This window comes from Fistularia commersonii, chromosome 19, assembly GCF_037954325.1.
Source record: "Fistularia commersonii isolate RoL2024-O1a breed Wild chromosome 19, RoL_Fcom_v1.0, whole genome shotgun sequence".
NCBI lineage: Eukaryota > Metazoa > Chordata > Actinopteri > Syngnathiformes > Fistulariidae > Fistularia > Fistularia commersonii.
The window spans coordinates 9,904,916-9,928,605 of NC_141302.1; the positions used below are offsets into that span (position 1 = coordinate 9,904,916).

The 23,690-nt window shown below is 40.4% G+C and overlaps 2 protein-coding genes, 1 long non-coding RNA gene and 7 other non-coding genes across 14 annotated transcripts; all 10 read left to right on the forward strand.

Moving 5' to 3' along the window:
- The first annotated feature begins 108 nt into the window (after positions 1-108).
- zdhhc21 (zDHHC palmitoyltransferase 21) lies at positions 109-9,188 on the forward strand. 5 transcript variants are annotated; one of them, XM_086166290.1, is made up of 9 exons: positions 109-204; positions 1,739-1,924; positions 2,024-2,122; positions 2,346-2,457; positions 4,459-4,597; positions 4,813-4,929; positions 5,219-5,262; positions 5,459-5,628; positions 5,704-9,188. In XM_086166290.1, the coding sequence occupies exons 2-8, from the start codon at positions 1,771-1,773 to the stop codon at positions 5,589-5,591; spliced, it is 798 nt and encodes a 265-aa protein (XP_086022416.1). In that variant the 5' UTR covers positions 109-204; positions 1,739-1,770; the 3' UTR covers positions 5,592-5,628; positions 5,704-9,188. The 5 variants fall into 5 exon arrangements, with proteins under 5 accessions (XP_086022416.1, XP_086022413.1, XP_086022411.1 ...); XM_086166287.1 differs by having other exon boundaries at positions 5,722-9,188; XM_086166285.1 differs by having other exon boundaries at positions 5,459-9,188.
- A 5,307-nt stretch (positions 9,189-14,495) lies between these two features.
- On the forward strand, positions 14,496-19,780 carry LOC147223659 (uncharacterized). The gene is made up of 3 exons (XM_086165625.1): positions 14,496-14,609; positions 16,181-16,923; positions 18,658-19,780. The coding sequence occupies exons 2-3, from the start codon at positions 16,273-16,275 to the stop codon at positions 18,802-18,804; spliced, it is 798 nt and encodes a 265-aa protein (XP_086021751.1). The 5' UTR covers positions 14,496-14,609; positions 16,181-16,272; the 3' UTR covers positions 18,805-19,780.
- Positions 19,781-20,500: 720 nt separating this feature from the next.
- On the forward strand, positions 20,501-23,678 carry LOC147223660 (uncharacterized). The gene is made up of 11 exons (XR_015107604.1): positions 20,501-20,581; positions 21,177-21,209; positions 21,439-21,479; positions 21,737-21,797; positions 21,981-22,035; positions 22,242-22,318; positions 22,503-22,552; positions 22,788-22,833; positions 23,007-23,060; positions 23,246-23,299; positions 23,534-23,678. It is a non-coding gene; the product is annotated as an uncharacterized LOC147223660 (long non-coding RNA).
- On the forward strand, positions 21,296-21,369 carry LOC147223661 (small nucleolar RNA SNORD36). Its single transcript, XR_015107644.1, has one exon. It is a non-coding gene; the product is annotated as a small nucleolar RNA SNORD36 (small nucleolar RNA).
- On the forward strand, positions 22,097-22,161 carry LOC147223662 (small nucleolar RNA SNORD29). Its single transcript, XR_015107652.1, has one exon. It is a non-coding gene; the product is annotated as a small nucleolar RNA SNORD29 (small nucleolar RNA).
- On the forward strand, positions 22,365-22,434 carry LOC147223663 (small nucleolar RNA SNORD30). The gene has a single exon (XR_015107651.1). It is a non-coding gene; the product is annotated as a small nucleolar RNA SNORD30 (small nucleolar RNA).
- Positions 22,595-22,719, forward strand: LOC147223664 (small nucleolar RNA SNORD22). The gene has a single exon (XR_015107650.1). It is a non-coding gene; the product is annotated as a small nucleolar RNA SNORD22 (small nucleolar RNA).
- LOC147223665 (small nucleolar RNA SNORD31) lies at positions 22,871-22,944 on the forward strand. The gene has a single exon (XR_015107649.1). It is a non-coding gene; the product is annotated as a small nucleolar RNA SNORD31 (small nucleolar RNA).
- On the forward strand, positions 23,111-23,183 carry LOC147223666 (small nucleolar RNA SNORD31). Its single transcript, XR_015107648.1, has one exon. It is a non-coding gene; the product is annotated as a small nucleolar RNA SNORD31 (small nucleolar RNA).
- On the forward strand, positions 23,348-23,421 carry LOC147223667 (small nucleolar RNA SNORD31). Its single transcript, XR_015107647.1, has one exon. It is a non-coding gene; the product is annotated as a small nucleolar RNA SNORD31 (small nucleolar RNA).
- Positions 23,679-23,690: the final 12 nt, after the last annotated feature.

Consider the following 23,690-nt stretch of genomic DNA (forward strand, 5'->3'; position numbering starts at 1 on the left):
AAATGCAAACAAAATTCTAAAAAGGCACGCTGACTGCGCGTGGTCTGATTTATTCACGTGTCTGTGGCTTTTATTTTTTAAATCCAAATGAACCGGAAATGTGTTGTGCACTGCGCAGAGGAGAGCAGAACCCTATCCAGCCCTCGGAGGCTCGGATTAGGAAGCGGCCGCAGTAATACGCGCCGAGTTGGACAGCGCTTCAGAGTATGTATTTTTTTTCTTTCTTTCCGGATTCTCATGACATGACTTACTACCGCGTTGAATTAAGTCGAACGTGAACGGCAGTGATTTCCGTAACGTTAGCCGATGTTAGCCCTCACGCAGAGTCGTGCCAAGCCCATCACGACCGTCATCGTCTCTGCCGCTTGAATGATGGAGCGGACGGTTATAAGCAGGTAGTGCGCGCTAGCAGGCTAATCGAAAGTGTTTCGGATGTTCCGGCTAATATATTAAATGGAACAAATGCTAATGTTGCTTTTTTCCTCATTATACGACAATTTCGCTCTTTTGTGAAAATTCTGTTTTCAGTAGAGAAGGCCTTAATATTTCACGGCTCATGACAGCTGGAATGTCCAGGTAACATTATCTTTTAAATGTGTTAAGTTCGCGTCATGCTAATTTGGACATGGCATTATTTATGTTCAACGTAAGACTTCCATTTCATATAGTTGCTTTGTATGAATATCATCTGAAGCAGATGTCTGACGAATAAAGTATGAAATTTAGTTCAGAGTGTAGTTGGTTCTCTTGTAACTTGTAAGTTACTAAATCTAGAGACAAGGAATAATTGAGAGGTTTCGTCCAACAGGCTGGGCCACTCCATGTCTACCCGATAGACCTGAAAAACACCTTACTAGTGAATGTTCATTCAGTTTCAGTGTTAGGTCAATGAGAGGGATTGAATGAATTATACCTCTTCTAAAGTTTGTTAAGTATTTTATCATACTCAGAAAGCACTTGTTCATCAGCCTGCTGGTCTGGTCTATTTGCTCGGTATAATCCAGTGCTCATCCTTAGGATGTGGCTGATTTAAATTTGAAAATGTATAACAGTATCTCTTTGGCCCACAAGGCTCTTCGGCACACAGCTGAAAGAGCTTTGTGAACAAAAACATCAATCTGAAATAACTGGGTCCTCAATTCAAATTGAAGCAGTCGGTACTGTGAAGTAGGTTGGCAAACATTGCAATAGATATAGTTTTGCCTGTCTGATGTTGCATGAGGGATTCGTTTTATATCAAAATTCGAAGTGCCCCCAGATACCAACTACATTTTTACTTTTGATGTGCTGTATTTTATTTTTAAAAAATCCTGCTGCTTTTTTCAAGGTGAATGATTAGCGCTTTGGTCTCTTAGCACGAAGCACAAAGCACGAAGGGCCCTGGTTCGATTCTCACAGGTGACTTGAGGAGTATGCATGTTCCTCAGTTTTTCCGGTTACCTCCCACAGTCCAAAAACATGCAGTGTTTAATTGGAAAAATTGGTAAAATTAGGTAGATGTGTGAATGGTTGTCTGTCTGTACATGTGGTACTGCAATTGACTGGCGATCAGTCCAGGGTGGAACCGGCCTCTCGCCCAATGGCACCTGGGATAGGCTCGAGCATCCCCCGCAACCCTGAGGAGGAGAAGTGGCAGACAATGAATGGATGAACTGATATGTATGAAGATATTACAGTGAAATCCTATTTTACTTATATCAGTGTATTATCTCGCCCTTCTCAATTTGTGTGTTGATAGGACAGTGTAGGACTGCCTGGAGCTCCAGCATCATGAAGCTTCGACTGCACTTCGTGGTTGACCCAATGGGCTGGCTGTGCATCAGCATGGTCTTTGGAATCTGGCTTTACAACACTTTCTTTATTCCAAAGCTGGTTCTTCTCCCACACTACAATGAGGGGCATATCCCTTGGGCAATTGTTGTTTGTAAGTATAAGTTATCTTCTATCTTCTATCTATCTTTGCTACACTTTGCTGATATAACAAACATTACGCCTACATTTACAAAACAATGTGCTCCCCCAGGTTATTATATTGCTTCAGCACTCTGCATAGCAGCTCTGTTCAGAGCCTCCACAGCTGATCCTGGCCGTCTACCTGTGGACCCCCACATACCTCACTCTGGTGCGGAAACAGATGAGCGTGCCTCTGTGTTTATGCTATATATATATATATATATATAGCCTGTATATTTTTACTATATTTTTGGCAATAATGGTGACAAATAATTCTTATTTGTAATTCTGTTATAGCAGTTAGTGGCTTTCAATGTTACCATGTCTGCTGCAATCAAGTAGTACCCAAGTTGTACCGGTGTTATTTTATAAGACTGCGCTTCCTTTCACAGAACGAGAGCAATGGGAGTTATGCAACAAGTGCAACTTAATGAGGCCTAAAAGGTCCCACCACTGCAGTCGCTGTGGCCATTGCGTACGTCGGATGGATCATCACTGTCCCTGGTGAGGATACATGCACTCACAAAATTACTTGCCATATGCATATTCTTCAGAGCACCACTCTAACAACCTGAAGAATATGCATGTGACAAAATTCTGTTTTTTGCTTCTTGCTGTGAGTCTTTCACCTCAAGGAAGGAAGGACCTGGTTCAATGCCCACAGGGAAAATCCAGATGGTGTTTGCATGTTCTTTATATGCTTGTTTTCAGTTTTCATATGTTTGGCATATTTCATGGGTCATTAAATTCCAATTTAGTCATGGATCCTTTTCTATGATTTACAAAAAATGAATTTAATGCAGACATCAAAAAGATGTAGCTCAATATTAATTGAAATAATATAATGTGGAGCCCTAGTATTTGTGTTTTGTCTTTTGTAAATATTTTTTGTATGACCTAAGAACCGGGAGCGGAGCTCGGTGGCAAGCGCCTTGTGGCCGGGCCCTCACCCATAGGGCTCGGCCAAGCACTGCCTGAAGGAAAGACATGGGTCCCTCTTCCCCTGGGCTCTCCACCCACAGGAAGGGCAAAAAGAGCTGGGTGTAGTGTGAGGTGGGCTGTAGGCGGAGCGGGGGACCTAGGCGGTCTGATTCTTAGCTGCAGAAGTCTGCTCTTGGAACATGGAATGTCACCTTCCCTGGTGGGGAAGTATCCCGAGCTGGTGTGCAAAGCTGAGAAAGTTGGACTAGATATAGTCGGACTTACCTCGACACACAGCGTGCATATTTTGGAGTTGCACCCGGTGAGAGGTGCCAGGCAGGGGTGGGCATATTGATTGACCCCCTGTCTTGGCACCTGCACGTTGCGGTTCAACCCGGTAGATGAGAGGGTAGCCCCTCTCCGGCTTCAGGTGGGGGGGCGGGTTCTGGCTGGTCTTTGTGGCTATGGAACCAACTACAGTTCAGTTTACCCACCCTTCTTGGGGTCCCTAGAGGGGCTGCTAGAGAGTGCACTGAGAGGGAACTCCCTCGATCTACTGGGAGACCTCAACACTCGTGGGCAAAAACAGTGCAACTTGGAATGGCATGATTGGAAGTAACAGCCCCCCCGATCTCAACCCAAGCGATGTTTTGTCACTGAACTTCCGTGCTCATCACAGATTGTCCAAAACAAACACAGTTTTCAGGCCTAAAGGTATCTATATGTGCACTTGGCACCAACACACTTTAGGCCACAGTTCTTTGATCGGCCTTGTGGTTGTATCGTCAGACTTGTGCCCTCATGTCCAGAACACTCGGGTGTAGAGAGGAGCGGAGCTGTCAACTGAGCTGGCTCCGATAGTGGAGGAGGATGCTGGTCAGACCTGGCAGACCCAAACGTAACGTGAGGGTCTGCTGGGAACGTCTAGCAGAGTCCCCTGTCAGAAGGAGTTTTATCTCCCATCTCTGGCAGAACTACAACCACTTCCTGAGGGACGATGCTGACCGATGCTGACTGTACCGGTCTTTCGTGAGGAGGGCGTCACGCTCAGCTCAGCTCTAAATTTACCAGCCAATCTACATTCACCTATGGTCACTAGCTGTGGGGAGTGGCCAAAAGAATGAGATCGTGGATACAAGCGATTGAAATGAGTTTCCTGTGCAGGGTGGCCGAACTCCCCCTTAGGGATAGAGTGAGAAGTTAGGTCATCCAGGAGATGAGTCAGATGAGGTAGCTCGGGCATCTGGTCACGATGCCTCTTGGACACCTCTCGGGGGAGATATTCTAACCATGTCCATCTAGAGGAGACCACTGGGAAGACCCTGGACATGCTGGAGAGACTATGTCTCCAGGCTGGCCTGGGAACGCCTCGGGGTCCCCCCTGAGGAGCTGGATCATATAGCGGGGGAGAGGGAGGTCTGGGCTTCACTGCTCCTGCTGCTCCCCCCGCAACCTGACTTCAGATAAGCGGGATGGATGGATGATCTAAGAAATGTGTCACAAACTTAAAAGTCCTGTCGTCGTGAGGTTCACATTTGTGGGAAAAATACACAAGTTCGATTACAAGATTTTGTTTCCTTCCAGGATCAATAATTGTGTGGGAGAAGACAACCACTGGCTGTTCCTGCAACTTTGTTTCTATGCTCAGGTGCTCAGTCTGTTCACCCTGGTGCTAGACTTCTGCCAGTACTACTACTTCCAGCCGTTAACAGAACTTGACCAGGTATGTTTTGCAGAATATATTTTGTCCTCGTTTGATGAAATTATATTTTTTAATTCTTGTGCACTTCAGACATGAATGGGCCTTTCTCTTTCTAACTCTTTCTAAGTGAAAGTCATGTGGCCTTTTGAAAGTCAGATACAACATATGTCATGTGTTTAATTAGAATGGGATTTTTTTCAAACTAACAGTGCATTTTCCTGTTTCCCCTTTGCCAGGAGAAGTTTACGACTCGTCATGAACTGGCACTCCTGCGGGTTTCAGCACTGATGGGAGTGGTCATGTTTGGTGGGATGACCAGCTTGTTTTATACTCAGATGGCTGGTATCCTCTCTGTGAGTCGAAGACTTTTCATCCGCTTTGGGATTACATTTACAGAACATATTTTCTGCTTTTTGGTTATTTGGGGATTTTTTACGGTGTTTGATTGACACTTCATTGATGAAAATGTTCCCATAATTTTTAAGAAAGAAGCAACTAAAACTGCTGATGATTAATTGACTGGAGTAAATTGACAAATCCGTAGTGAACAGGAACCTTCATACCCATATGTTCAGGGGGGACAGAGTGGTTGCATTCTGTGAATTGATCCCCTAATTCTGCACCATCCTCTTCTTCTGACAGGACACCACCACCATTGAGAAGATGGCCCAGTTCTCCAGTGAAATGTGAGTCTGCTGAACACTTAATACTTACTTCATCATATGAAATAGGTTGCTGTAGCATTAAAGTAGTGTTTTAGGAACTGGTCTTTTAAACATTAGTCTACACAGCTCACAGTTGCCCAGTGTAAAAGTAGGGCTCAATAGCTCCTCAGAAACTGAACTGCTCATTTAAAATGCTTTTTGTGGATTATACTTCCAGCTATAGCATGAAAAGATCCTGGCAGTGGGCGCTAGCTGAAGTTTGTGGCACACGCTGGAAAATCCTCTGGTTGATCCCCCTCAGAAGTAGGCAGGCACTCCAGTCTGGCCATCACATCCGCTCACATGTGTAGGCTGGCTGCACAATAGTGCCGCCTGCTTGCACAGATGGTAGGTGCAGCCATGTTCTGTCAGAAGAAAACACTGTGTACGGTACTCCTAGAATTCATCTGCCTGCCTTCACAGTCCCCTTTTGCGCTGCAGGAGCTGGACTGGTGTTTGATTTGTCTGTGGATACCTGAAGCTTTTTTATTTGCCTTTCTCTCTGAGGCCAAGAAGGACTGCAAACATTGTCAAGTAACACCTATGGAAGTGATTGGAAGATGCTTTTTTTACACACTGTGACAGTTTCTCTCAGCATTAGGAAACCACTCTGAAGGATGGAAATTGCTTCCTGGAAGTAAAAGGGACCCTCTCAGGTTATTTCAATAAAAGCCTTTGCTACTGACCTTTAATCAAGTACAGGCAGAACAGAGTAAACCCATCATGTCCATTAGACAGTTTTTATAAGGTTTGTGCCTTGTTTCAGTTGCCTACTTCCTTATTTTTCATGCATGAGCAGTGTTTCTTGACATTTTCTCTTTGTGACCTTCCAGTAAAGTTTGCCATGGGACTGCAAATGTGAATAGTGAAGGGATCAGTCACTAAATGATTCCCTTTAGTCAGTGATGGATTAAGATTCATGAATGTTTTTCATCAGTTGCTCGATGATGAATTCATCACTGAAGTGATGTTTAATTATTTGTTTGTTTGTTTCTATGCATGGCCACAGAACAAGATGTTATCTTGAATATACTCACATAAACTGTTGGTGTGACAGTTGATTCGCCACATACATGTGTTATTGCACATAGATAGTCACCAGGTGAGAATCTGATATTTAAAAGTTGTACAATCAACCACAAGCTGGAAATGTACTCCCTGCTGTATATTCAAGTAGTTCTCTCAGTATAACAAATATTGCACTGCCAAATGTTTTATTCTATCTTATCTCTACATTTAGGTTTAGAAGAATTGTGAAAGCTATTGAAGCAACTCGATTGTTAAATTATTTTTTCTTTTTAATGAAAAGGAAACAGGGGTTTTCAGGGAATGTGACATGTTTGCTTTTTTCTCTCCAGAAAATACAGAGCCATCAACACTAACATGATGGAGGCAATTAGCAGCTGGTTCATTTAACTTAGCAGTAATACTATCAATATGGAAGTAGCTAGCTTAGCTCAGCACAAAGTTGAAAAAAAGCTCAGTAGTACCTCTAAAGTTTAGTCAATATTAAACGGCGTAACTTGATTTAAGGAGGTGACATATGCACTTCTGGTTTTGTTGATCTCAGTTTTCCTCGATGAATTACCAAAGTCAGTTAAGTATCTGGATTGGTGGATAAATAATTGGGAGTCACCCAACAGCTGACAGACCTTTTAAAGGAAGTTTACCGTGCCACACATTTGAAAGAACACCAGTCTTTCGTTGATGGTTATTGAGGATTTCTGAAGTCTAACAGCTTTACAGACTAAAGGGGGTGCAAATTATCACAATAGATCCAAAGAGTTAGAAGTTAGTTGGAATAGAACAGGTCATATGTAGCAGATCTTGGTGTCTAATGGATTGGAAAGATTAAAAATGAAAATGAAGTTGGTCATCAAATACTTCTTTGGCCATTAACTAAAACTTGACATACCCTAGAATCAGTTTGATTCAACTGTATGGCTTATTCATGCTTTTGGTTTGTCTTATCCAATGATTTAACAGTGTATTTTGGAACTTCCCTGCCAGTTAGTAAGCTTTAGAAATATTGGCTGCTTGAAAATCAGCTGCTGTTTTTGTGTCTGCCGTTGGAACATGAGAGTAGGGTCAGTGGTCTAGTAGCAAATGAAAAATTCTGTCAAAATACTGACTACTAGTGAGTCTGTTTTTCTGCTGCATTGACCATCACACTTAAAATGCACTGGCACAGGTGAGTTGAACACTTTCCTTAAGTTTTGCATTCCTTTCTGTATAGTGTTGAATTATTCCTTATAATTTTATGGCTTTGGCTCTTTGTCAGGTCTTGAAATTGTGAACAAGTGGCTTTACATGTTCAATAATAGAAAAGCCTGCAATCTGAATATAAGTAGTACTGGTTTTGCTGTAACTCATTTACAGTTTAAAGACTTACATGAAATCTTTTATTTGAGAGAGAGTTTCAACAGAAAAAACTAGCCTCCCACATTTATTCAAGTAGTTTTAAGTGCCTGACGCATGTTGGCTGCCGTTTCTCACACACACACACACACACACACACACACAGACACACACACACACACATACACACACACACACACACACAAAGACACACACACACACACATCCTCTTATTCAGTCTTCTTTTCAGCCAAAGACCTGGGGAAAATATTGCAATAGTCAGCATAAATGCATGTTTCACTGAATTTCTAGAGGTTCAATATTATGCACTGATTTTCATATTAGCACACAGTCCATTTTAGTGTATCGGTGGTACTCTGGAAAGGAAGTTCACTTGAAATCTGTTTTTATTTGATACATATCTTTTGTTTTGTCTATTTTTGTATTCATTTTATGTGCCAAGTCCTTTCCCCTTGTCTTTCATTACTTCCACTCAGGTTTGTGGATGTTTTTCATTCATAATTTTTTCCTATTCCTTTTATTTATTTTGCAAGATTATAAGTGGATGTGAAGTGATAATTGATTTTGCTTTGTTTGTTTCTTTTGTTCATGAATGTTTTTGAAAGCAATAAGCATTGTGTATGAGTAAAGCCATTCTAGTTTTTAAAATAATGCTCAAATGGGGTTCAATGATGTTTACTCATTACTGATGAGAGCATGTTGATATTGACCTGTCTCACAATTCTACATGTTTCACACACAAATGATTTTCATTCTTGTCAAATGAAACACCTTTAAACTAAAAAAACATAAATCAAAGAAAAGAGAAAACTTTAAATCCAAATGCAAATTACAAAACACTTTCTGAAATTCTCCCATTAAATCGCCTATTGGTTCAAATTAACAAAATACTAACATCAATTGGCACAAAAGCAGCTCAAAAGCAACATTTTGCTAAAAACTCCTCAAGGAATGCTGTTGAATCAGTATAGAAATTATCTAGAAATCTGCACAAGGTTAATGACAACATGGTGATACAAATTTAAATAATGCTTTTGCGGGTGTTTTTCTATGTTGTATCTGGCAAAACAAAAGGGTTATCTGCTTATCTTCCTACATTATCCAGTCCTGCCAGTCAGTCAGGAAACACAGCAATGATTATAGATTATTAACCGATCAATCATTTAGATTTTTTGCTCTGCCACAGCCCTGAGCCTTCAGTGTCAGTGCGGCTCTTTGAAACTTTATTCCTCGTCTCAGAGTGACTCCTGTAACCTGACAGTCTCTTCAGCAAACATCCGCCTGAACGCCTCACGAGTTAATAGTGTGTGTTAACACAGTCAGGCTTTTAAGTTTAGTGAATCCTTAAAGTCTTTGGAACACTGGAACGGTTCTGTGGGTTCATTTGATGCACTGTAAACATGTATTACATTTCCTTTTGAGTGGCCTCATCATTTAAATCATCTGTTAATGATGTTAAAAAGCTGTATTCAGTGTGATTCTGGAGATTATAAAGATATTCATATTCTAATAAATTCAATTCAATACTGTATCGTGTTTTGAACATTTTTGTTGCATTTTTGTCTGCTGCATGATTGAAAAGTGTTGATAGGGAGGCAAATATCCTAAAAGTCACAATTTTCCTTAAAGTATTTTATTAATTACGCTTAACCGCCTATTTAGTTTTGAAATGTCTTTGTAGATCAAAGATCAATTCAACAATTCATATCAATAAAATGGAGAAAGTAACTACATAGTATTCAATTTTCAGTTCAAATTGAAATCTGAAGTATGCATTTATTCAAAAAATTAATTGTATTTGACAAATCTTACCTGGATGATTAGCTTATTATTAGATTATAATTATTAACTCCTAACTGTCCCCTGGCGCTGGTTGATGGCATGCCTACTGCTCATGGTTCATCCATGATGGGTTAATTGCAGAGAATGAATTTCCCCATGGGGATTAATAAAGGAGGAATTATTAATATTACATATATAGAATAAATTGCATCAAATATTATATATTATAAATATATAATAGTATGACAGAAAAGGCTTCATTCATAAAACAGCAGTAAAAAAATACAAGAAATTATGAGGTAGTTTCTAGAAGTTGGCATCATTTTCAGTCTGATATTACTATCTTTACCAACAGATAGATGTGTGACATCATTACAAGTTACCTCAGTCATGAAATGACAGAATAAGATTTTGAGGGGTCGGCCTTGAGTGATGTCAACAGGGTGTTTCCTGGTTACCATGGTTGTGATGATTATATCATACAGCCCTGCTGTACTAAATACAATTTGCAGCAGCAAAAAAAAAAAAAAACATTGTGGAACTAAACTCCAAGCACTGAACTTTAAGAAACACACATGCAGAAATCTAATGGATTTTTTCATTGCATCATGTTACATTATGATTTGAAACATAAATCTGTCCAACAGTCTGAAGCACAAAGACAAAAACTGATGATTCCTGAAATCCAGTACCTTTGATACAGCACAAATTTGCATTTTTACAATTCACCACCAGGGGATGGTAATTCAGACTTTAAATAGAAGTCGATATACAGTGGCTTGCAAAAGTATGCATGCTCCTTGAACTTTTCCACGATTTGTTGCATTATGACCACAAATATTAATGCATCTTATTGGAATTTTATTTGGAAAAACCAATACATAGTGGCATACCACTTTGAATTGTGATTTGTTACATGTTTTTCCACAAATTAAAAATTCAAAAGTGCAGTGTGCAAAAGCATTCACCCCCCCAATTCAATACTTTGTTACAGATTCAAGTCTTTTGGGGTTTATCTCTACCAGGTTTGCAGATCAAGAGACTCATTTTTTCCCCATTCTTCTTTGAGAAACAGCTCAAGCGCAGTCAGATTAGATGGAGATTTTCAGATCGTGCAACACATTCTCAATTGGATTTTGGTCTGGACTTTGACTTGGCCATTGTTTGAAGCCATTCCATTGTAGCCCTGGCTTTATGTTTAGGGTCTTTGTCCAGCTGGAAGGTGAACTTCCGCCCCTGTCTCAAGTCTTTTTCAGATTCCACCAGGTTTTCTTCTAAGATTGCCTTGTCATTGGCTCCATCCATCTCATCAACTCTGACCATCTTTCCTGTCCCTGCTGAAAAGAAGCACCCAGAGTATGATGCTGCCACCACTGTATTTGACAGCAGGTATGTATGGTCAGAGTGATGTACAGTGTTTGTTTTCTATTCTTATTCAAAAAATGGCTTTCTTATTGCTACTCCTCCATAAGGGGCCAGATTTGTGCAGCGCACAACCAATAGCTGTCCTGTGGGCAGTTCGTCCAGAGTCACCCTTTGTGTCCTGGCTGCATCTCTGATCATTGTTCACCTTGATCGGCCTGAAAGTTTAGGATGGCCATGTCTTGGTAGGTATTTTTTCAATTTCTGGATGATTGACTGAACAGTGCTCTGTGAGATGTTCAAAGCTTGGGATATGTTTTTATTGCCTCGCCCCTCTTGAAACTTCTCCATAACTTTATCCTTGACCTATCTGGTGTGTTTCTTTGTACTTCATTGTGCTTTTTGCTTCCCAATTATCTCCTGACAAACCTCCGAGGTGGTCATAGAACACCTGTTTTTTACTAAGATTACACACAGGTGGACTCCAGTCATTAGGTCAACATTGGATCATTCAGGAATCATCAGGCAAGGTCTGAAGGCAATTGGTTGCACTCAAAGAAAAGACGGCAAAAACCTTTGCACGCCACACTTGTCAGTTTTTTATTTGTAAAAAAAATTAAACAATGTATGATTTTGTCTCCCTCAGGGCTAGGCTCCAGCATCCCCCGCAACCCCGAGAGCAGGATAAGCAGTAGGATAAGTAATAAAATTGCCAAGAATTTACAAGAAACAACCAAATAATAAAGAAATGTCTTGAAATAAGGCTGTGCACTTTGTGAGATGGGGGGGGGGGGGGGGTCAAATGTCTACATGAAAAGTGGGAGAACTGTGTTCCGAAATAAAAGAAGGACCGGCTTCATGACTTCATAGATAAGATTTGACTAAAGATGTCCTGTCTATTCTTTATTTTTGATACATTTAGGATTCTAGAAAATTGCTGACTCAGTTAAGATGTACATGTGTCTGACTTGAGCAAGGGTATGTCTGGTCTCTGTCTGCGCTTGTCAGGTAACGATGAGGCAGTGGTGATGTTTGATTGACATGTTGAGCCTCTGGCTAGGCCTGACATCACCTACGTACCCCCTCCTCTTAGCCAACACGCTCTTCTCTTACTGGAACAGCACCAAGTCATCTTCGCTAATGGCTGTATAACTCAAACTTGTTTTTGCTTGACTATTATCAGGGCAACGTGCTTCCTGGGTTCTCTACCGTCATCAGTGTTTCACCATGGCTAAGGATTACAGGTGTGACGCCCTCTGTGGAGGAAAGTCACCAGCCCTGTGTCCATATAAGGAAGCACGTGCTGGCTCAAACCTCAACATGCAACACACTCTCACAAAAGGATGTAGTCATCGGTGTAGACACACACCATCAGTTCTAGATGATTCACAAACACACACATAAAGAGAAAGAAAGACAGAGAGGGAGAGATCTTTTTTCAGTTACTGTTGAAATCGGCCATTTTATAAGTTGCAATTTTTACTGTTATTGCTAACTTCTTTTATCCATTCATTTATCCATTCATTTACAGACATTGTATTACTTCACTGTAAAAACAAATGTGTTTTGCTAAACCTTTTGGAGAATTTTAAACAGCCACCAACAACTTATTTGTTTGAGTCATCGTTTTAATTACATCTCTTCCCCTTTCTAATGTTTGATTTGTCTTATTCTCACGCACACGCGCACGCACGCGCTCGTGCGCACGCACACACACACACACACACACACACACACACACACACACACACACACACACACACACACACACACGCATACACTTCCCACTCCCAGTTCCACCCAGAAACAATGTTTACCATTCAAACAGTTGGGTAACATGAAGCAAGTCAACTAATTGATTCCATCTATGTATCCATGCGTACCTTCGATCAGGACACACCATATAACACACCAAGTACATCAGTCGGATCTCGCCAATCTTTGGGGTCATTCACACCTAAGTAAAATACATTTTTTTATGGAATCCACCTGTTGACACAACATTTAAATGAATTTGGCTGCGTTAGATTACAGTGAAAGATATGTCCTATTTCTTAAACTAAAGTAATGGATGGAATGAAAGGATGTCATAAACTGGCAGATGATCATATGTGGGTTTGGATGAATAAAATGAGCCTGCTTGTCAGAAAATTTCAGATCAGAACAAAACTTCAAATTAGCAAAAAGGAAATTATCTGAGAATGTGGATTAGAATTGGATTTATTTATTATTGGATTGAACGCATATTAGGTGATGTGTATTTGTGTAACAAGGGAGGGTGTGACCTAAGTAGATCAACACCCGATATCAAGGGATGCATAATTATTTGTTAGTCTTCTCCTCTGGAAAAATGTGTCAAAAAAGTGATTTTACTGACTTTGAAAAGTCAAAAATTGTACAAAGTCTTTCAGAGGGCTCCAGCAATCGTGAAATATCTAAGATATTGGGGTGTGATCACAGAATCATCGAACATCTTGTTGCAAATAATCAACAGGGTCACAAGAAACGTGTCAAGAAGAAAAGATGAAAATTAACCGCAGCAGATTTGAGAAGAATCAAACATGAAGCTACCGGGAACCCATTATCCTCCAGTGCTGCCATATTCCACAACTGCAACCTATCTGGAGTGTTGAGAAGTCTGAGGCGTTCAGTTCTTAGAGACATGGCCAAGGTAAGAAAGGCTGGAACCCGACCACCACTGAACAAGACACATAAGTTCACATAAATATGAGAGAAATAAATAAGTTCACACAGACACATAAATATCTGAAGACAGATTTTTCAAAGGTTTTGTGGACTGATGTGATGAGAGTGACTCTTGACGGACCAGATGGATGGGCCCGTGGTTGGATCAATAACGGACACAGAGCTCCACTTCGACTCACCGTGGTTGTACAATAACAATTAATCCTCAAAAATACAACTTGCCTAATAATTGTGCACGCAGTGTATGAGGCTAACAGAAAAAAAAAATGGTGGTTTGCTAAAGTACGTTTAAAAATCCAAATTACTAACCTTAACTTTTGTGAATTTTACAAACATTAAAAAATTTATTAAACTTTGTTATATGGTTCCCATATATTATACTGTATATATTATACTGTAAAATTCTTCTATTTTCTCTAAATATATAGTATTTAAAAATAGGCCTCTTATCTACTTTGAAACCAATTCACACTTGTTTTTGCTGCAGTTCATCCAACATGAATGTCAAAGGAACAAACAAACAGCAGAGCCAGACACTTCTCATCTACAGTCTTTCTTGATCTACGAGAGAAGCAATGTGGTTTGTTGTCATTCATATGGAACTTTCAAAGCATATACTTATCTACATATGAATACAAGTATGGGCATAGATTTGAGAAGTGTTTGATAGATTTATTTGACGATGTGTTTTGGAGGCGATGCCCAGGAGATGAGGTGAAAATTGAATTGAAAGTGACAAATCGGCCTTGCAGGTTTATCTCTAACAGTGGAGGTTAATGAGCAACAGATATGAAAAAAAACCTGCTTATGTCTGACAGCAGAAGAGCCCATGGGTTCAAATGATTCCTTTGTGTCTGTATGTGTATTTAAAGTCCGCTGTACAGGGAATAAATGACAGCTTTGTGTTGATATGTGCATGTGAAAACTCAGGTAGGCGTGCGTTGGCGCGCATGCATGTGTCGTGACGACAAATATGCAGGTTTGGGCAGAGACTATGTGTGTTACGTTGTGTGTGAGGGGAGTATCCTGAGTTCCCTGCAGCCAGTCATTCACTCATGCTCGCACACACCGAAGGAGTGGAATCAATAGCAGGAGCTCAGGTAACCTACGTCTTTTAATTTAATTTTAATCTAATTTTAAGGAACTGCTCATGGCTACGACATGACTTAGGAAGGAATATATAAATGTTTTTACCTCGATTTCCTTTTCCATGATCAATTTCTTTTTAATTGTTTTTCATTTATGTTCTCTAATACACTTTGCAATGGTTCTCTGAGAACCTGGTGGCCACAGTTAGACATAGTAACTCCAAATTTAGCCATTTTATGAATGAAATGGAGAAACTATTTTGACAGACTCATTTACAAGTCTGTGCTTGTTGCCTAAAGATCGCAGCTCTTTGACCGGAAATAATGCGCAACTTTTAACAGAGACAAAGATTGATAACATACAAATAATTTCTCAAACTGTGAGCTTCATGGATCTTTATAAGCACACTTATATTCATCTTACAGTTCTCCCTGCCCACATTTTCTATCAGTTTTCCAAGCTAAGTTAATTAGCTGCGGGCTGTTTCTATCTATCATCTTGAGTGTATCAAATGTAAATGTATTTTAAATGAATTAAATGGAGACATTGCTAGTTCAGGATTCTGGTCTTGTCTGCGGTTACAATAAACAATGCAAACATGCTGAAACCATAAGAACTAACATCCAAAATGTCTTTGGATTTGGAAGAGTAAACAATACCAAGTCATACTGTTGATTTCCTTACATTACCAAGAGGGATGTCAACAAAGACCAGGATCTTTTAGGGAGTGAGTGACCTAAACTGTCTCTGTAGAGACCAGGAGCATCTCTTACATAATGTTGGAGAGTGAAAATGGTTATTTTAATTGAATAACCAACCTGCCGACAACAGAGAGGGACCATAACTCAGTTTCATTCTGGATGATATTCAAATTAGTGATGTCATGACAGGTGACCGCTTTACAGCGGATAATAAACAGGGTTTAACATTGACATTTCCATTATGGTCAGTATGAAGCAATTGATTTTTTTTTTTTTTTTTTGTCTAAGGTTCAGTGACCGACTGGTTACATCAGTGTCAAAGTCTTGTTCTATATTTGTCTTCTGTCCCTGGAACATTTTGTCTTAAGTTTAGTTACAGTTTGTATTTGATGTTCAGACATTATCTGATGACAATGATAATCTCTAGCCTCGCTGTTACCTGTGTGTGCATATGTGCAAGCACACGCAAACATGCACAACCGCACACACACACACACACGCACAAACCCTACAAACAATGCAAAAAAAGACAAACAGACGCCAAATCTGGACTTAAAGGCTTTTCGATAGAAACCTGATGGAGGCTTATTTTGCTCTGTGAGCTCTTGTGATGGACAGAGAGTAAACCACACACAGCAGCAACTGTACGGATAGCAAAAGCAAAAATAATCCATTCCCCTATCACCCTTACATTAAATTCTCTTGTATCAGATATCCAGGATCTAATTTCTCTCATCTCTTTGTCTTAGGTTTCTTTACATTCTACTAAAATCAGAACATTCCTGTGTATTTGTGTGTGTGTGTGTCAGATCAAGGAATCAAAAACTGTGAAATTGAGGGCAGGATTACATAACGGTATTCAACTAATCTGTTCTTTTTAGGCGGGCAACAGAAAAAAAAACACCACAAGACGTGAAAGTGTTTGAGTGTGCAGCAAAGGGCAAAGAGAGGTGAAAGCAGTAAAAGAGAGGAGATGACAATCGGCAGGAACTCCAGGAAAGGCTCAGTGAGGAGCTCCATCAGAGCCCCAAAGTTTCTGGACAAATCCAATGGCTTCTACGGTCGCCTGGATGAGCCCGAGACACCCAGAAACATGGAGGAAATGGGGAAGCGGTGGAACGGGATGGAGGAGGGTGGAGAGCAGGAGGCGGTGATCAGCCTGCACCTTTCTGGGACAAACGAGGGGGATGACGCTGAGCTGTTTGACTCAAATGAAGGCATCATGGAGGACGACGGGGAGACCCTCCTGCGTAGGAAGCCCAGCCGGCGGAGCAGCAGGTGGAGGAGAAGGTCCACGGGGAAGCAGAAGGAGATGCAGGTGGATGAGTGTGGAGCCAGAGATCAGAAGCCAGTCCAAGACCCTGTCCTGCAGGACACCAAAGTGATGATTGAAATAGAGCTGGAGAAACTGAAGGCGATGGAGGATGAGAAGGAGAAGGAGGGAAGAGGGAAGGAACCTGCGCTTGTTCACTTCCCACTTCGAGACGAAGCGGACGACCAGGTCCTAATACGAGATATGAAGAGAGGGAGAGAGGAGGAGGACGGAGAGGAGAGGAGGATGAAAAGGGAGCAAGAGGAAGGGATGAAGATGGTGAAGAAGAATACAGTGAAGAACTACCGGAAGGTGAGATAAGGCTCTTTACAATATTTTATTTTTTATTATTGCAACTATTTGCATCCCTACCCACAATACTCTATAAAGTAACAATATATGTTGACAACTATATCATGCTCGGCCTCTAAGCCACTCAGTCGAAGCCATAAAGGAAGAACACACCCATCTTCTGCCTCTCACATTTTTGTAAATTCCACATTTAGCTCTTCGGGTTAAACTTTAAGCCCATACAGGTTATATAACCATGTCCACAGAGTTTATGGAACATGGGGGTAAAGTTCCTATTGCATGCTATTAATCACCCAGGCAACTATCCGATCTACTTGATAATAGACACCACAAAGAAGGTCAGATTATAAATGTATGTGATCACCGCTATCCATCTGGATTTTGCCTTTTTGTCAATTTTAATGACATAAAAACAATGAAAGGACGATGCTACTGAGTGCAAATAGCTCCAGTGAATATAGCAATTTATATTTAAATTTTTACAATACTTTTGTGTCAATATTCTTGCAATCCTCTTGCTGATTTTTTTATTCCATTTTAAATTAACAGGTGTATTAAAAATCAACAGATGAAATAACTACTTTTGAGAATTGTTTTTGTTTTTTCTTTCTTAAGATGAACTTTGTTATGCTCAAGTAAACCATGACTATTCTACTGGTAATGACATAAAACTTTCAAGTGCTTAGGACATCGTGAAAATCTCCTGGATACCATCCGTGAATCCGAATCACATGTTCGGAGAGATTCCTATCTTATCACAAGCACAGAGGTGACATTCCAATGCCACGGCATCATGTCCTTCTGAACGAAAAGAGGGAGAACGCCTGCAAAACCCACATCACAAACATTCCACTGCCATCAGCCAATCAGCTCTGCCACGGAATCTACAAACGCCCTTCTAGAAATCTGACCACCTAGTCGATAAGAGCTCAGTTCGAACAAATACTTTCCGCAGAACGTTTTTTTACAGAACGCAATGAAAGGCAAAGCTGTTTGAACTGTTTGATGAGCCAAAGAGATATTCAGGAAAATAAACCCCTGGAAAAAAAAAAAAAACATTTTCCAAATACAACACCTGTGACAAACCTGTGCTATGATAAATATAATAAAACAGAAAATTCTTTCTACAATATCAAGCATTTCTGTCATCACAAAATCCTTTTATAAATGAATTCAGAATCATTGCGAGCGGAAATAAAATTACTCATTTCTATGTTTTCAGAAAATGTTTTCAATTTCTTTCTTTTTTTTCTTATATCACATGCTTCTATTATTTGAGGTCCAAGTTGTTATCAAGCTTCTTTGCAGCAACACAGGGACACTCATTAGCTCAGCTTCAACAGTACAGTTCTTATTTGCTTTGCCAAAATTGTGCAGAAGAAAAATGGTTGAAAATGATTAAAGAGGGTTTCTATCACTGAATTGTTTATCTTTTTTAAGCAAAATATTTAAATGTGGAGCTAAAGTATTGCCTTGTATCACAGGGACCTTTAGCTTTAGTTAATTGAATGTCCAATTTGCTGTGGCCACAAGTTAATACATATTGTATCATATTGTAATACACATAATAATCTATATAGATCTAATAGAAATTAACATTTGATCTTGTTTCTATTACAATGGCAGCTGAGTGATTTAGTATTCGCTCAGTTATGCTGAAACCTTTGGGGCTTGCTGACATTTATTTTTCATACATCTGCTATATTCCAATGTATCTATGCTTTACTTTTCAAGGCTTTGGATAAAGCGCTTCGTCGTGGCTGGGAAACCTTCATCACCAACATCTACAGCGTCACCCTCACCCCTGTCACCTCACCCTCATCCTCACCCACATTCAAGAAGAAAACTCAACACAGCTTAGTGTTGGCCGAGTTTCATTAGAAGGAAAATGGACATGTATCCCATATGTAATAGTTTGAATTTTTTGAAATCATGATGCTGTGATCTGTGCAAACCTCACCTCATTTCTTCCCGGTCACATGCTGGGTTTCAAGTCACAGATCAGTCTTCAGAAAGATTGATTATTTATGTTGTTTAAAGTGATTATTTCAAAACATGACTTTTACTAGCATGTCACAATGTGTGACGCTGACACCAGCTGACAGGGTTTACTGTGGGAACTCGGCTGTAGGTTGAACATTGAAGTCCATGAACCAACTCTCTGGTGACTGAGTTCAACAGTTCCAGACCCCGCCTCCTCCCCCAGGGGCCAAATTTCACAGCACAGTAAGAATATCTTAAAATCTAAGCGCCACATGTTCACTCACCAATAGGAGCTGCCACACAAATAATCAGCAGTATTTGGTTTAACTCTATGAAACGTTTCAAAGGCGTCGATGTGTAACCAAAAACAAGCAATAACTGAATCGTTTAGGAAATAGATTTTTTGAAGGCTAAAATCAATAATAAAATCGAACTGATTGTGTTCTTCTTTTTGACACATATTATATAGACTATGGATGTAATATCAGTCAGATTACTGTTTTAGAGAAACCACATATTGCACTGACCAGGAGACTTACTGGCTCCAAGTGGCTGCAACCGGAAGTATCATGTTGGGTTTTGAGTATTACTTCCTATCCGGTTCGCAAGAACACGGAGCACATCATTTATTTTAATAATGCAGTAATACATTTTGATGACTTGTTGTTAATTGTGATTGTGCAACTAGGATGAAATGAAACAATTATACTAATATTTATTTACAATAACTTAAAATATGTTCGTGATGAACACTTTTTGATTGACTTGTAGCATGTGGTGATTGCTTATTAAAATGAAAACTGCATATAACTGATGTGACGAACCATAACATGATTCCCTTTTCTGATGGTAAATAAAGGAGTCATTTATTTTAACCATTGTATTTTCATATTTTGATTTTTTTTTTTTACCTGGACTATTAGTTGTTTCTGTATTTGAATTCACCTATGTTGTAGTCATTATCAAAAATGAAACCTGAGCATTAAAAAGGTAAGGTAGATTTTATTTATGACACAAAACACAAAATTGTCTCTCCACACCTCTGCTTGGAGTATAGATATTGATAAAACAATGGTAAAACGGTCATACATCTTTTCTTCAGGCTTCCTCTAGGCTTCCCGCCTGGCAGTTCCAGTCTCAGCATCCAATATATTCACTATCACTTCACTGTACATGTCCAAACCACCTCAGTCTGGCCTCTCTAATTTTATCTCCAAAACATATAACCTGGGCTGCTGTTTGGACTGACTCATTCCTGATCCTATCCCTCCTGGTCGCTCCCAAAGAGAACCTCAACATCTCCATCTCAACAACCTCCAACTCTGCTTCCACTCTTTTCCTCAGGACTGCTGTCTTATATGATACGCAACTGCTGTTCCCACCACTGATGATATCTGACTGACAAATATGTTCACTGAAAGAGTGTTAAAGCTAAAGGGAAATCACTGAGGTCTACAGAATTCAGAAAACCTTTCTGAATTGGTGCTCGCTGATTCGAGCCTAGGGGAGGCGGTAGTGAGACTCGAACCCGCTACTTCCTTCGGAAATAAACCCGGAGAAGAACATCATTTCCGGTGAGAGCGCGTTCGCTGGGCGGAGTCTATCCAGGTTATAAACTTCGGACCGAACCCTTGCGTCTGCCTATTTCTCCCCCGACCGTCGAAGTGCCATAAAGGTAAGCACCAATTCAAAAATGCAAATTTGCCCTACTTATTTTTAGTATGAATGATATACTTGGTGTTACTGACCAAAAGAGCACTTTGACCCCACGCTCACCCTCCTTTGCCGTATAGCGTTTTATGTCTCAGGGGTGGCATAGATTCATCCGCTGTCGTTACGAATAGAATCCACATCCATCCACCTTTCTTTCTCAAGCCATTAAGTGATACTTCATTTCCATAGCAATAGATCCGCCTGTTTTTAAATCCCGGAGTGACATTTTCCCATTTATGTCCCCCTTTTTTAACATGAGACTTCCCTCCTCAGGGAGGATGGGGGACACCGGTTCTAGGGCAAGGCTTCGAGCAGCGTCTTTCAATGATGATATTTTCACAGACCTGTCCTGAATGACTGTGATTGCATCTTTTTGAATCTGATGGAAGACGCTGCTTGACATTGTCATTCAATTCTCGGACAGGGGTGATCCGTTCAAAACCGCAATGTGGCAGCGTTGCATAGTTGTCACGTGGCGTTTCCCAACCGCCGCAGCTATGTTGCTAAGCTAACATGTTCCGTTTAAACCCGTGCCCTTTGCCTTTTTTTTATTTCAGATGCAGGAGCCGGAAAGTCGATGCCCTGCAGAGGTATGTGCACCCATTCGGACCTTTGACAATTCCAATCATTTATTTTAACGGGACTAATGTAGTAGCTTTTCTCAAAAACTTCCATGCTACAATGATGTTCTCATTGAACTCTCTCACTGAATCGTCCTTGAGGATATCTTTAACTTTCAAACTGAGTAGCATAGTAACGTAATCCCACATCCGCAACAGTATCGATGCAACTTAAGTATAAATCCTTCCTGTTCTTCAGGTGACTGAACTAGGTGGAATGGGACCTACCTTAGAAACCAGGTGGGTAGACGTTATGGAAAATGTGGGTCATCTGTTTGTCTGCTCCGGAAGTAATCCTTTGTTTCAGGAGCAAGTTGCTGCAATGATGAATCTTGAACTCTCTCTTACTGAATCTACATTTTGAAGAATCTTATTACCAGATTCTGAGTAGCAACTGATATGCTCCATTGAATATTGAACTAAGAAGTGGCAAATGTGCAGTGAATGTCTCTACTCTACTTAGTGCAGCATTTGTAAATGTTTCATTTCCTCTACAGATATGCACTCTCAAGTCTGGATGTTGTATTTCCTTCTTTGGAGCACTGGAATTGTTCAGAGGTGTGTAAGGCTCTAAATAGTTGCTTTACTTCCATGGTCCAAATATGATGAATTCTCATAATGACAAGCATATGCCTGAATACTGTGATGTCCCATTTGAATCTGATTGTGCCTTGTGCAGACATGTGAATGTTTCCTGCCTTGATGTGCTCAGACTGACTACTAGGTTTTGTTTCTTGACAGGTCAGCGTGTGGTCTTTAGATGGGAGAAACCGGTGACATACGACCATCTGAACAAGTAAGATTTTAGAAGGTCCACAACCCTTTTCCAAATTTACAACGCAAAGACCCTTCTAGCAGTTCAATGATGATGACACTTAGCTCACTTTGAACCAATGTGAAATGACAGGAACATCTGAGCAACTGCCTTTTATAACTTCATCCCCATTTGACGTGGACATGAGCAGTCATCATCATTTGTTTTTCGCAACTTTTATCTTCTAGATCAGACTCCTTCGTTTTGTCCCCCCTTTGACGGATGACAAAGTGGTTGTTTCAGACAAGTGCAAGTCCAGCTGTAGGTAAGCATGAAATACCAAGTCTAGTCACTAAATACATGGACCTGCTTCACATGATGAGATACATATGGAATCTCGTTCGTCTGAACTACTGTTGATAAGTTAAAAATCTGACATTGTGGGTCAAAAACTATTCCTTTGGCCTCTCACTCTTACGGCTTGGCCTTGACATTTGCATCCATTGCAGGATAGCCGACCCCTGGTCTGCAGCACGTTTGTCTCCTATGACCTTCCCAGGTGAGTTGAGCAACCAGAACAAAAATTACATTACATAAAAGTCCTTCATGATGACACCCGCACATGTCTTACGCTTTGTGTCAATGCCAGACCTGAAAAGGTGAACCCACTGGTGTGACCTTAGCAGCAAGGGGATGACTTGTTGGGGTTCCAACAGTCTGATTGGAAGTGATCTCAAATGGGGACTAATGTGGAAATTGGCTGTTGCTTACCAATAAAATCTTTTTCAAAACAGGTATACTGGCGGTCTGAAGGCCAGATTGAAAGCCCCGAAACCTAAGGTAAAGATCACAAATATTTGAATAAACTACTTTTGTCATAGATGTGATGATTTCTCTATTACCGCCCCAGTCTGAAAATTCATGACTGATTGGTATCCCCTCTGATCCCTCAAGCTTTAACTTTCATATGCTCATCCATTTCAGTCATTTCAACTAACCAGATGTCTTTACAGGTCGGGTCATTTTGGGCAACTAGTTTGGGGAATGGACTGAGCTATTTGCAGCATGTAAGTGCACTCATTTTTGTGAAAAGACAAAAGTTGCCCCACTGGTGTGTCTAGAAGTGATGAGCTATTTTTACCGCCCCAGTCTGATATTTCATGACTGATTGGTATCCCCTCTGACTCCTAAAGATTCAACTCACATATGCCCAGCCGTTTCAGTCATTTTAACTAACCAGATGTCTTTACAGGTAGGGTCGTTTCAGGCTACCGGTTTGGGGAATAGACTAAGCCGTTTGCAGCATGTAAGTGCACACTTTTTTTGTGAAGACAAAAGTTGCCCCACTGGTGTGTCTAGAAGTGATGAGCTATTATTACCGCCCCAGTCTGATATTTCATGACTGATTGGTACCCCCTCTGATCTGTTAGATTGCATACAAAACTTTGCCATAGTGTCACGTGATATCGAAAGGACTATTAACAGGTCTCAACCCTGGATGATAGATGGCTAATCTCTTCTCCCCCTCCCACCTTTACAGACTTGAGAATACTAAGGACCCTTTGGCTGTTACATGGACAAAAAAAGTGGAGATACACCTCTGGCCCTTCATTTTCCTGGACTGCAATGTAATTTGTCATTACACTGTGCAGCAAAACACATCAATAAACAAATGCTGAACATAATGACTTTCAGTT

Excerpts from the sequence above, each read along its gene's own strand:
- zdhhc21 (XM_086166285.1), top strand. The coding sequence starts at position 1,771 with ATGAAGCTTCGACTGCACTTCGTGGTTGACCCAATGGGCTGGCTGTGC. Across the intron at positions 2,123-2,345 it reads CCCCCACATACCTCACTCTG|AACGAGAGCAATGGGAGTTA; the intron begins GTGCGGAAACAG and ends TTCCTTTCACAG. Across the intron at positions 5,263-5,458 it reads GCCCAGTTCTCCAGTGAAAT|CTATAGCATGAAAAGATCCT; the intron begins GTGAGTCTGCTG and ends TTATACTTCCAG.
- LOC147223659 (XM_086165625.1), top strand. The coding sequence starts at position 16,273 with ATGACAATCGGCAGGAACTCCAGGAAAGGCTCAGTGAGGAGCTCCATC. Across the intron at positions 16,924-18,657 it reads CAGTGAAGAACTACCGGAAG|GCTTTGGATAAAGCGCTTCG; the intron begins GTGAGATAAGGC and ends TTACTTTTCAAG.